General features: G+C 44.4%; 1 protein-coding gene across 1 annotated transcript; it reads right to left on the bottom strand.

Annotated features, from left to right (window-relative positions):
• Window positions 1-10,037: 10,037 nt before the first annotated feature.
• On the bottom strand, window positions 10,038-12,025 carry LOC111870286. The gene is made up of 2 exons (XM_023862434.2): window positions 11,500-12,025; window positions 10,038-10,867 (listed from the first exon to the last, which is right to left on the bottom strand). Exons 1-2 carry the CDS (start codon window positions 11,821-11,823, stop codon window positions 10,379-10,381), a joined length of 813 nt encoding a protein of 270 aa, XP_023718202.1. The 5' UTR covers window positions 11,824-12,025; the 3' UTR covers window positions 10,038-10,378.
• Window positions 12,026-13,037: the final 1,012 nt, after the last annotated feature.

Here is a 13,037-nt window from a genome sequence, read left to right as displayed (position 1 = left end):
GCAACACTTACACCTTATAATGCTGGAATCCGACATTTTTTTACACAATTCGTCTTGAAACACTATGCCATTTCTGTTAGAGAAACGTTTGTAAAATAGTACAATGGCGACAACTATCAATGATCCGTACTTACATGTGGGTCAAAACATGAGAAGGGTGTGTGAAAATATGAGGTTATGTCTGAGAACTTCGAGGTATTGAAATAAAACAAAAATTATTCACGAAGATCATTAAATTGTACAATAATAAATTTAATATTTTTTTCTATCTCTCGGCAGATAATAATAATTTGGATGAAAGTAATGCCGTGCATTCTTCCTTGAATCTCGTAATTAAATGTAGTCACATTCGTTACGGCGGTTTTTCACCCAGAAACAAAAGGACACTTCCTCTGGTCACTCAGTCTACTTTTCGAGATTACTTAAAGGGATTCGTGCTGTCCGAAACTGCGGGAGTTTATTAACCCCAGGACGTACAATGAGCATCTACACCTCCTCTGGGCTCCACCCAAAGTTTCATCCAATTGGTAATGGGAAGGGGAGTTAAAGCAGCCAGATAACAAAGGTGAACACTCAGCTCGAACTTAAGCCGAGGTTAAGAATGAATGAAGCTTTCCTTTACGTCCCATATAGGCCTACGCTTTCGTGGTCAGACGTATCGGCACGGAAAGACTTTACCTCTTTAAGCAGAACAATAATGTATCACGAGACATAATTTGATTGTCGTTTAATAGGTGGAAAGTGACAAGATAAGGCAGGGCGTTTCTGCTTCTGCAGCTGACGGCGACGCACGCCTGCAAGCTGACGTTCAGTCTACCCGCAACGCACAAGAACCAGCGGGGTTGCATTCGGCCCCTCACACCACCCTCATGCCCGCACAAACCCTGCTGCTTTCAGATCGATAAGGACAATAATTACGGACAGTTTTAATTTCCGCTGCTAACAAAAGAAACAAAGTCAAAAGGTCGCTATCCAATACGGCATCATTCGTGTGGCCTATTACCGTATTCGCGACAGAAACAATTGTGTTTTTGTTGTCGTTCCTCTGCCCACAGTGTTGGCAGTAGTTTCGGCTACACATGTAACAGAAAGGTATTTTAGCCTTTCAGAATCCTTAAGAGGGGCGACGATAGAGCACCCTGCCATTTCTGTGCTGTAGTTTCCTGTGTATCTATCTGTCTATATAGGCCGCGCCATAGCTCAAGCGTTTACTCGCTGGCATCCCACCGCGACGGCCCGGGTTCGATCCCGGGTCTGGTCAAGTGGGATTTGTGGTGGACAAAGTGGCGCTGGGGCAGGGTTTCTCCGAGGACTTCGTTTTTCCCTGCCCATCTTCATTCCACCAATTGCTCCACAATCACCCTCAGCTATCATCTGGGGCTGGTACAATAGGCCAGAAGTGGCCGCAGTACAAGGGACTTAGTCCCACCCCACTAGCAATAAAAAAAAACATGCCGCTTTTTCAGATTATAAATCATATACACATTTGGTATGACTCCTTGGACGGGAGATCAGCCCATCGCAAGGCCGCTACCTACACACAGAATAAACGCACACAGACATTCATACCTCGAGTGGGAGTCGAACCCACGATCACAGCGTTCGAGCGAGCGAAGAATATTCATGCCTTAGACCGCGCGGCCACTGTGATCGGCAGTTTTCTGTCTTCATAATTAACTAAGTTCATCTAGCAGAGTACTTCTTGAAAAGCTAATAGTCGCTAAGTTAGTCAAGAAATTTCCGAAGGACCTACCGTATTACCGTTGATCCCTATTCGGAATACATAGCGCAGCCTCGATAATTCGAACTAATTAATGCGCTGGTGTGTCGGACTATTGGCTCGTGCGGATTATTGGATTTCAAATAAAAACATTGGAATTTATTTAAGTAAAATTTATTCAGAAGATTTATAGGTTCATTTTATATAAAATCAAACGACCAGAACCCGCGGAGGTTCGACTACACGCAGGACTCAGGGCAAGCGGTAACCGGGTTAATCTTTCACGACCTTGAGAGGCAGGTCCATCAACACATAATATAATATTTCATAGGAATTCCCTTTTACTGCAAGGAAGTAAAATTATATATAAGGTAAATTTATATCTGTGCTTAACTAATTAAGCACTACGCCATGAAGACGTATGGGGAAGTGGGTGTATACATCCACGTTTTCTTGACCTCGACACGCCCCGGCCGCTTTACCTATCCACTGGATAGGAGGCTGGCTGGGCCCCGGAGCCGGTCTGGACGTCATGGAGAAGAGAATTTTTTTTTGCCCTAACGAGTCTGAAACTCCGGCCCCTCAGTAGTCCAGCCCGTAGATAGTCGCCATACTGACTGCGCTATCCCGGCTCCCAAAATGGTGAGGTGTCATCTGTATATTTCAAATTGATGTAATATCTACCATGGGAGTTTCGAGTACAACATTCCCAAGGGCCATTTTATGTCAGGCGCGCATAAGTTATAATTACGTATATTAAATTTATACTTTTTTAAGTGATGATTTTATTTATTTATTTATAATTTTGTGGTATTGCAGCTGAGTTCTGCCGATCACAGTGGCCACGTGGTCTAAGGCATGAACCGTCTTCGCTCTATCGAACGCTGGTATCATGGGTTCAAATCCCACTGTAGGCAAGGATGTTTATGTGCGTTTATTCTATGTGTCGGTAGCGGGCTTGTGACGGGCTCTAGAGCCAAAGACAGAGAGATAGAGAGAGCAAATTAGTTCGGATTACTGGGAGTTCGGATTAAGCCGACTTTGCACTGTATTGAACACTCGGTCCACTGCAGCTTGGGAATTTGGTGTGGGCTAGAAACTCCTCGCCGCATGTTACGAAGGCGTGAAACTGACCGCTCATCTCTATCTAGTGCAGAGGTCAAGAATGGTGGAGCTTTACCTTCACTCCTCCATACATCTTCATGGCGTCGTGCTTAATTAATTAAGTACAAGGATAAATTTACCATAAAAAAGGCAAAGCTATCCCTGTAACAGGCCGTGGAGGCCCATAGGTTTGTGAGATGTCGAGGTTCCCACATTTTCTAGACAATAGGCTCACAGATGCCGGTAAGTTTGTCAGCCTTACCCGCCGGCCGCCCTTTACCACCAGGAAGATTCCTGATACTCATTTCTGTTAGAGGCTGAGTCGACCCCCAGGGCCATAGTGTGGTTGAAAGGATTAGGTAAAATGAAAAAAATCCACCTCATCGGGATTCGAACCCTCGACCTTCCGGCTTGTAGCATAGTGCCTCAACCAACTACGCTACCGCGTGCCCCCTTACCTTTTACCACGTCTTATTACTACACATGTGTTCGATGTGTAGTGCCTAAGGAGTGGGTAGGTTCTCATAACACCTCTCTTATTTAATGGCAAGCTTAAATTCGCGTTGCGCACAGAGAAGACTTTGTCGACCGAAAGAAGGCGATATAAATATTACGTATGCAGTGAAGGTAATGTTATTGCAATCACTTCAGAAGACCCAGTCATGACGGTAGAGCAGTTACATGTGATGCGGATGGAATGGCATTGCTGAAAATTAGATTAAATTAATCATTCTCTGTTACATCCTGTGGATATCGCATGTTCCGGCTCGGGTTGTAACGCGACCGAAGCATGGCCACTCACAATCATCTAGTGCCGAGGTTAGAAATGCCTGGAATTTTACCTTTACTCCTCCTTCATCTCTTCATGAGCCTTTAGGTAAAGACATTGCTAAAGAATTAGTTAATCATTCGGAAAGTAAAGATACATGTCCAGTAAAAATGCAAGGATTTTGGCAGTGCTGCCGTATGAGGTAGGAACCGTATGACAGGGCTGAGTTCACCGGCCACAGCCACGGCAACGTTGTGCTCACAGTGAGTGTTTAAAATGGCCGCGTCAATTCATAATCCCGCCAAATGTGAGGTTCGTGCAGTAATTCGATTTCCTAATACGAAAGGACAAACTGCTGCTGTAATTCATCGCTAACTTCTTTCTGTTTATGGCGAAGGCGTTACGACAGGCAAAACGTAGCAAAATGGTGTCGTGAATTTGACGCGGGAAGAAGTGATGTTCATAATGAAATAAGGCGTGGAAGGCTTATGTCACTTATGAAGTTGTCCAAAAAATTGATGAAAACATTCGTGCTGACAGACGTTTAACCATCGATGAACTTCATCAGCAATGTCCAGAAATGTCAAGAAAAGTTCTCCATGAAACTGATACAAAAAGATTGGGATGTCGGAAACTGCGCGCGTTGGGTGCCGAGGATGTTGACAGACGCCATGCGCCACGCAGGATTTGTTGCAGTCCCTCAAGTGGGAAGTATTGACCCATCCACCACATTTTTTTTTAATTCGCTTAGTGGGATGTGGAGTCCAACTGGATCCACTTGGCATGGCGGCCACTGATTGGCCTATTGTAGCCTGCCCCGGGTGATTATGATGATGGAGAATTTGGTGGAATGAAGATTGGCAGGGGAAACCGAAGTACTCGGAGAAAACCCGCCCCAGCGCCACTTTGTCCACCGCAAATCCCACTTGACCAGACCCGGGGTTGAACCCGGGCCGCCGCGGTGGGAAGCAATTGACTAACCGCTTGAGCTATGGCGCGGCCTGATCCACCACATAGTCCAGACTTTGCACCAAACGACTATCACTTGTTTTCTAATTTGAAGGAGAGTCCGGCTGTTAAGGTTTTATCAGACGAGGATGAGGTGGCATGGCTAAGAGAGCAGGCGGAAGATTTATACGAAGCTGGATTAAAGAAAAACTCGTTCCTAGGCTCACTAAGTGCACTGCGATCCTTGGTGACTGTGTTGACAAGTAAATAAGGGTGTGCTGTAAAAGTGCTACAAGTGAATACAAAATGCTTTACAAATATTTTCTGGATTTCGTATCTTTACTTTCGAAATAACCTCAACTGCGTTGAGTGCATCAACTTAATTTAATTTTCTCAGCGAGTATCTATGCTATTGCCGAGTGACTTTATTGGACTGCTTAGATGGAATAAAATATGTCATGCATTATTTCTGTATTCATTTAGGGTTTATTTAACGACGCTATCAATAGCGTAGGAAGGCAAGATGAGTAGTGAGCAGTGAATTGGATAAAATGCTGAAGGAAGTGGTCGTGACCTAATTTGTTGTAGTATCCCGGCATTTGCCTGACAGACCGAGGAAAATCACAAGAAGTCTCATTGAGGAAGGCCGAGATTTGAACCTGGGACCCTCCGAATACGAAGCATGATGTCCCGTAATGTGTCTGTTCAGACAAGAACTATTTTGAGAATGTACAAAAATTGGAATGTTCTTTTCCCCGTGTGGAGGTGGGTTAGAATTCCTCCACCGTAGCCTTGCCAGTCGTAGAAGGCGACGAAAAGGGAACCTGGTACCCGGGAGTATAACTGGGCCACCCTGTCAGTGGGGACATAAATACTTGAACCTGATCCACCAGGTTGGGTGTTGGACGCAAGGCTGACGACATTCCTCTGTAAAATATTATTGTTGCGATATCCAAAAAAGTGAATGACGGATGGTTTAATCTTGTAAGGGAGGTTATGGTTCATAAAGGGCTGTTTTGCCAATGATGGTGGCAGTGGTGGTAATGATGATGATGGGATGTTCCGTGTACTGTGTTCATCTTAGTCTAATTATACTGTCACGAGTGATAAGACGGGTTCTGGATTGGATTTATTGACACCTTATTCACATAACTCTGGACTACAGACAATACAGCGCTATTGCTTGCTTATACCCTTTACAGTTCACCGCTACATATGCACTAGGGTTCTTAGCCTTCACTAGTCGTGTCCTGGCAACGAATTTATAAAAATCTGTCACTTCAAATCGCACATAAAGTGTTCTTTGCACCACCTAATTCCTTTCTTGCCATTATTCTGCAACTGCCACCTCAATTCAATTCCAAAGCGCATATCCTGGCAGGCTGGCGTCTCGAAAATGACTCGCTCTTCTCACCTGAACTCTTCTTTATAACCACTTTTCACGGACTACGTAGAAAACAACATCCCTATTGTTTGGAAGGCGTGTTGAAGTTACTCCGTTGTTGCTTTGCATAATCGTTGCAGCTGGAATGTATCTACCGAGTCTCTACCTAACAATGAACGTCTATTCTGATTTCACTATTCCGGCTTTCAGGCGTCATGTGACAATATATTTTGATTCAAAAGACGTTTATGGGGAACCTTTGTATCTCTCTTGAAGATGAATATAAGTACAGGACTACTAGTGTCTCTCATACTCTCCCATTTCATCAAACCGGATAAGCAGTCTGTTGGTTGCAGAGTGTAAGTAGACTCCCCATGCCCCCAAGGCAGCATGGCTGGTCTGGATGCTCATGAGGACCCCAGCTTTTCGACTGCTTTGGGTCAACAACACTGTGTACAGTCACAAACCCTCGCAACATGAGTCCATGAGGAAAGAAACTCTATTTTCGCTAGCTGACCGCCTGTTTTATTTCACTGTGCATCATTTACTTACTGCAACCGCTCGCTTGAAGGCGTGTACGGTCTTGGACAGCGAGCTGAGATACAGATTGGGACATAAATGCATATCCTCTGTTCGAGGAAGGATTCATACGAAAAGACTAAGGAATATATGACATTGTTAGTGGGGTGGGACTAAGTCCCTTGTACTGCGGCCACTTCTGGCCTATTGTACCAGCCCCAGATGATAGGAGAGGATGATTGTGGAGCAATTGGTGGAATGAAGATTGGCAGGGGAAACCGAAGTACTCGGAGAAAACCTGCCCCAGCGCCACTTTGTCCACCACAAATCCCACTTGACCAGACCCGTTATCGAACCCGGGCCGCCGCGGTGGGAAGCCAGCGACTAACCCCTTGAGCTATAGCGCGGCCCAAATCCATGGGGACTAACTCTATGAAGCTGACCACTCGAGAAGCCGCCGATCGCTCAAGACCACCATTATATGGAACCCCAAAGTTCATTGCCGTGTTCGCAAGAGCCCTCTACTGGTCCCTATCCTAAGCCAGATCAATCCAGTTCATACCACCCCATTCTATGTTTATCCATGACCATGAGGAACTACTGAAACTAACTATGGAACACATACCTAATTTGTTGACGAATTTAGGGTGTTCTATCGCAAAAAAAAAGTATATCATGATTTGGAGTTGGTATACCCTGTACCGACATTAACACCAATGGAGTATAAAGAACTGTACAGAAGGGATTTAGAAACTCTGTATACTAAATACAGAAGTACACTATTTCCCACTTGAAAAGTCCTATCGTCTGGATTACGCCATGTAGTCCGGTGAAAGTGAGCCGACGTTTAGGAGGAACATGTCGCTTCCATCTGCTTGCTACCTGCTCCATGTTGGTTTCTTGCTTGGCTTACTCTTCGACACTGAAGATGGAGACGACATATTGCTCCTAAATTCCGTTTAACTTTCACTGGACTACATGGCGTTGTATCCCAGAAGACAGAGGCGTGAGATTCTCCCATCCTACATTTGAAACAGCCCAGCAGACAGATGTCAGACTTGGAATTTACACAGAACTGCATGGCTAACACTGGATTGACCTGACACAGGCCGGGGACTAAACAGGTTCTGAAGCTAGGTATGAGGTTACTGGTTTTAACGCATGCCTGTACTCAGGGGTCAACCAGTACTGGCTCAGTTCGCTAGTGAGACAAGGACTACTCGCCAAGAGGAACTGCGCCTACTCACGTTATGATTGTTCCGCGCCAGCCTACATGCATTATGGCCTACATTACGTGACATAAGAGACGTAAAGTGGACCTAATGTGTATATAAGGTATCTTACTGTTCAGATGTTTCTGTTTGACATCTGTGGAGATATCAACATAGGGAGCGGAATTTTCTATTAACGAATCAACTCGAAGATGTACTTTGGCCTGCCGTATTTTATGACTCGTCCTGGTGAGCAGAGGTAAATTATTAGGCTGTAGTCTGAATTTCAGGAAGTACAATGGCGTCAGATAACTGTGTATCATGCAGGCCTAAAATTTCAGAATCGTGTATTCAAATCCTGGCGGAACATTTTCAACGGAATATGTCTGACCTTATTGTGACATACGTGTATAATCACTCGAGCCACAGGCAAGGGCAGATTTCGGTGCAGGATATGTGAAAGAAGGAACCTTATAAATTTTAGGGGCCGATCAAGCAGAAGACAACGACCGATTGGTTACCTGTTCTGCTTCGTACTGTGGACGTATATGAAGCTTTTCTATGAACTCGGGTAATGCTTGCTACTATTCAATTCAGAACCTTTTGTCTTCTCGACTGCTGTCCAAAAACGTAAAAATTAGAATATACAAAAGTATAATTTTGCCTGTGGTTTTGTATGGGTGTGAATATTTATCTCTGACATTAAGGGAGGAACATAGCCTGAAGGGGTTTGAGAACAGGGTGTTGAGGAGAATATTTGTACCGAAGAGGGATGAAGTGACAGGAGGTTGGAGAAAACTGCATAATTAGGAGTTTCATAACTTGTACTCTTCTCCAAGTACAATTAGAACGATCAAGTCAAGGAGAATGAGATGGACGGGGCATGTAGAACGCATGGAGAGAAGAGGAATGCATATAGGATTTTGGCGGGAAAGCCAGAAGGAATGAGAACGCTTGGTAAACCTAGATGTAGGTTGGAGTATAATAATAAGATGAATCTCAGAGGGATAGGAGGAGGTGGTAGGGACTGGATTGATCTGGCTCAGGATAGGGATCAGTGGAGGGCTCTTATGAACACAGTAATGAACCTTCGGTTTCCATAAAATGTTGGGAAATTATTGAGTAGTTGAGCGGCTGACGGCTTCTCAAGAAGGGCTCAGCTCTATGGAGCTAGTTTGGAGCTTTTCGTGACCTTCAGGCAGGCTACGCCCTTCCGAATCCAACAATCATATTGCTTGCCCAACGCTATATAACCAATGTACTTGATACAGCGCAGTTAAATAAGAGAAGAGCCGACAACGAACTAAGCAACAGTGAAGCGGTGCAAGACTCACCTACATTTCGTTTGCACTAAACTGTAGGACTTCTCACCAGCACGAGATCATGAGTTACCTTGAATTTCTTCCTCTCTGAGATTGCACGCTCTCCAGAGAGTGATAGACTACTTAGTCTGGATTTAGTTAGTGTTCATGAGTGACGACGGTCTGCGGGCGAGGAACAGAAATAGCCCCGAGGGACTTTGCCCCAGTGCAATATTATCCTCCACAGTTTCCATATGAAAGGATTTGTGCTATACGAAGCCGTGTTTTATGGGTTCAGCAGAATGTTCCCACGTGTATTTAAGTAGGCGTTGTACAAATTGTTAAGTCCTTTTATATTGTAGTGCAAAACTGTTACACAGTTAGGCGATATTTACCTACAGAAAGTAGATAAAGGGGAAGTTCATCTCCTTTTCGTCTGCTTGCTTATTCTAACAAGTCATGTAACGGACTTCCTATGTTTTCGCAACGAAAAGTTGCAAAAATGCACCTATTACATTTGCCATGTGTCTGTCTGCTGTCTGTTTGCGTGTAACAAGCCGCTGACTGAATGTTCATGAAATGTCATATTGGAAACTCGAAGGCCTACTAAAACTTATCGAAATTTCCCAATGCTGGTTAAATCCGGTAAAGAAGAATCGCCATCTTGCGTGAAGTCCTAACTGTGCTTCTGTCTTCCACTCGGAGCTAACTGGCTAAATAGATAAAAAGGTAAATAGAAGTCCCTGCGCCTAGTTAAGTACTACACCTTGAAGACGTATGGGCGAAGGGAAGTCAACCTCAGCACTAGCTGGAGGAGAGTAGTGTGGTTCAGGCTTTAGCTGCTTTGTCCCTGGGGAATGAACTGCTGGTAACAACAGCACAGAACGTCGGGTGGGCCCCAGAGCCGATGTGGAAGATGTGAAAAAGAGAACCCAGATTCCTCGGTCATCCAACCCGTTACGTAGTCTGACTGGGCTTTCCTAGCTAAATATTTATCGTAACGAAATTTAACAACGTCGATCGACCCTAAATTTGAAGGCATACATAAAGGTAGGTATGTTTCACTGAAAGCAGTATTTTATTTGAGTAAAGAAGAATACAGGGAAATGTTACACAGTAGTTGCATTATCTGCCTAATTTTGTGTTTTAAATTATGGTTTTAAAAACCATTTAAAATGAACAGTTTAGGCGCAAAAGCACTTCTTGAAAGTACAAACTTACTATTTATCAAGTAAATCTAAAAGACTTAGTCCTGATTCTGGAACCGAAAGCAGGTCACGTGTTGTCTCCAACACTCGCGAAGATACGGTAGAGGTCTCCATTTCACTTGTCGAACATGCAGAGTGGATGCGTCCTAGACAGTATGCAGGTGAAGGAGTAGCAGTATGGTCACGAGAAAAGCACAAAAGCCAGTTTTATGGCTCACCCCTCATACTCATATTCATGGTAAGGAGAATGGTCCGGACTGGGCGTAGTTTGGGGAGAACTATGGCTGGATTGGGGAGAGTACGTGAACCTGTGTGTTTGTGGTGGCATGTCATACTTTCCCATTGCCGCGTGAAACAAAATATTGTTAATGTGATATTTAGCGATGGTCTGTGCAGGCAAGCTAAGTTTTCGCAGCTCATTTGCCACATATTCACCGTACGTTGCAAATTCATCACGCTGCGAAGCTTTCTTTAAAACTTCGTACGTTTCATCTGATCTTCCGGCCTCTTCATCTCGGTCAATTCCTTGTCTCCTGCGCTTTTTCGTTCCAGAAGTGGGTGTCACGAATTCCCTACCAGCAGCTTCGGGAGTTGACTGTGGTCTTACAGTTTCTTCATGACGGTCGTCTTGGGAACGCACAGCCTCATGCAGTTGTGTTTCGCTGCTATTGGGGCCTATTTCATGGTCCTTCGTATCCTCATTCTGTGAATACAAAACGAAAATCATTCTTCTTGAAAAGTTAGAAAATGCTCTAATTTTTACACGAATGTTCATTATTCCAAATCAAGATGACGAGTGGTAAAGGGTAAAATGCACCGCTCCAAGCTGGGCGTTCAATTCAGATGTTCACTTCTCACTTATCATTTCCCCCCCCCCCTTGGCACTACATCCCTAGGGGGCCTAGGCCTACCTCCATGAACTTCTCCGTTCACTTCGGTTTTTCCAGATCTTACACATTCGGCAGGATTCCTTGGGCGGGTGATGAGCTCGTCGCAAGGCCTCTACCTGTACACAAACACAAAAAAACGCGCACACACAAACTAAACATCCATGCCCTGAGTGGGATTCGAACCCACGATCCCGGTTTCCAAGCGAGCGAAGACGGTACATGCCTTAGACCGCTCGGATACCGTGACCTTACCTATGTTTATGTTGTTTTAATTTTGTAAAAAAATTAATACTCAATACAGATGCATGCATAAATCCATGCACGTCTGTGACATTGTTCATTGACAAACTGATACAATAAACAAATGGCTTAAAAATGAAAAAGATATAACCACGACACATTTAAGCTTGTATGTTTTGAATGTAAATTATTTAAACCTACTTACCTCGGAAACAATATCCTCCTCCGTTGAAAGTTCTCTTTTTGGTGCGTCAACCTCAAGAAGGAAACTCAATGAAGGGAAGTGCACCCATTGATCACCTTTGGCGGATCCGCGATTCTTCTTTTTATACCTGTGGAAGGTCGTTCTGAGATTTTTAACCTTTTCTTTCACTTCCTTCACCGAACATTGAAACTTCGTGGCTAAGTCCTCCCATAACTTCACCTTCTTCCGATTGTCTTTATAATTGGGATGCCGCAAATCCCACAGAATGCTCTTTTCGCGGTACTCTTCGATAAGACACTTGACCTTATGCGAGTCCCAAATCATCACGCCACATGCGAGTAGGCAACTGAACCCACTAGCGATGGATAACCTTGCGGCCTGGAGCAACTAGAGGACGCGCGACGCAAGCCGCATGCGATTGCGCTACCCTCTACCTGCAAGTGAGTAATTTGCAGCATGCGGTCGCGCCGCGTGCGGCGCGGTTGCCAAAGGTTGCTTCAGTGTAAATCCGCCTTAACAAGGTGCCCTACAGATGACCCACACTCCGCGTAACGTGGGCCCCGTGACCTTCCAGTAATAAACGATTTGGAAACTAAATAATAATTACAAGCAGGTAGGAGTTCGATTCACGGAGTGCACACAGCAGGTCAGGCATCTACAGAATTCGAAGCAACGAGGCTGGAAACTGCCATCACAGTGAATTTATATTCCTTTGTGATCTTGATCGTGGCAGTGATGTTCATTAGCGCACATACAAATTAATTTCGTAATTTCTTTCGCCTAAATTATCTTGCACCGTGCTCTTGTGACAGTTACGTGGACTGACAGTTCCTGAAATAGAGAACATACTGTCGAGGAGTTAATTATGAATAGGTTAGAAATTACTGTATATTGTATATTAGATTTCCTTTGTATTCCATAAAACAAAACAAACTACATGGCCTGTAGTCCGCAAGCGAACTATACCGACCGAGCGACCGCCGTTTGTCGGCGAAGTTAGTGCCAACTTTAGCGGGTAGAGTGTGTCGCGTGGTCAGCGGAACGGATCCCCACGGCCGTTAACCTCGGTTTTCTAGACCGGAGCCGCTATTTTCTTAAAATAGCTCCTCAATTATCCTCACGAGGCTGAGTGGATCCCGTTCCAGACCCACTACTTCTCAGAAAATCTGGTAATGCCGGGAATCGAGCCCGGGACCTCTGGATCTGTAGGCAGGAACTCTGACCACTAGACCACAGAGGCGGTCCCTTTGTATTTCATTAAACACTTAAAACCCAGACCTGAGGAATTATATTTAGGTAGTGGCGGTTTCCGAAGTTTAAAATAGTCTTCATTTTGTGCTGTACTTTTTTGCTAGAAATAAAAGACGAAGTCGTTGTTACTGTTGAGGAGCACGTCATTGTGTTGCCTTATTTTATTAAATATTCAATGACAGGAGAAATGTTTCGCAGAATAGTGTGAATCTTAATGACATCATCTACTGCCATTATTTGCACGATAAGCTGTTCCTAAGAAAGCTGATAAAAATAGATTCGTGGTT

Source organism: Cryptotermes secundus, unplaced genomic scaffold, assembly GCF_002891405.2.
Source record: "Cryptotermes secundus unplaced genomic scaffold, Csec_1.0 scaffold1314, whole genome shotgun sequence".
NCBI classification, from domain to species: Eukaryota; Metazoa; Arthropoda; class Insecta; order Blattodea; family Kalotermitidae; genus Cryptotermes; species Cryptotermes secundus.
This window is presented reverse-complemented; position numbering and strand designations above follow the sequence as displayed.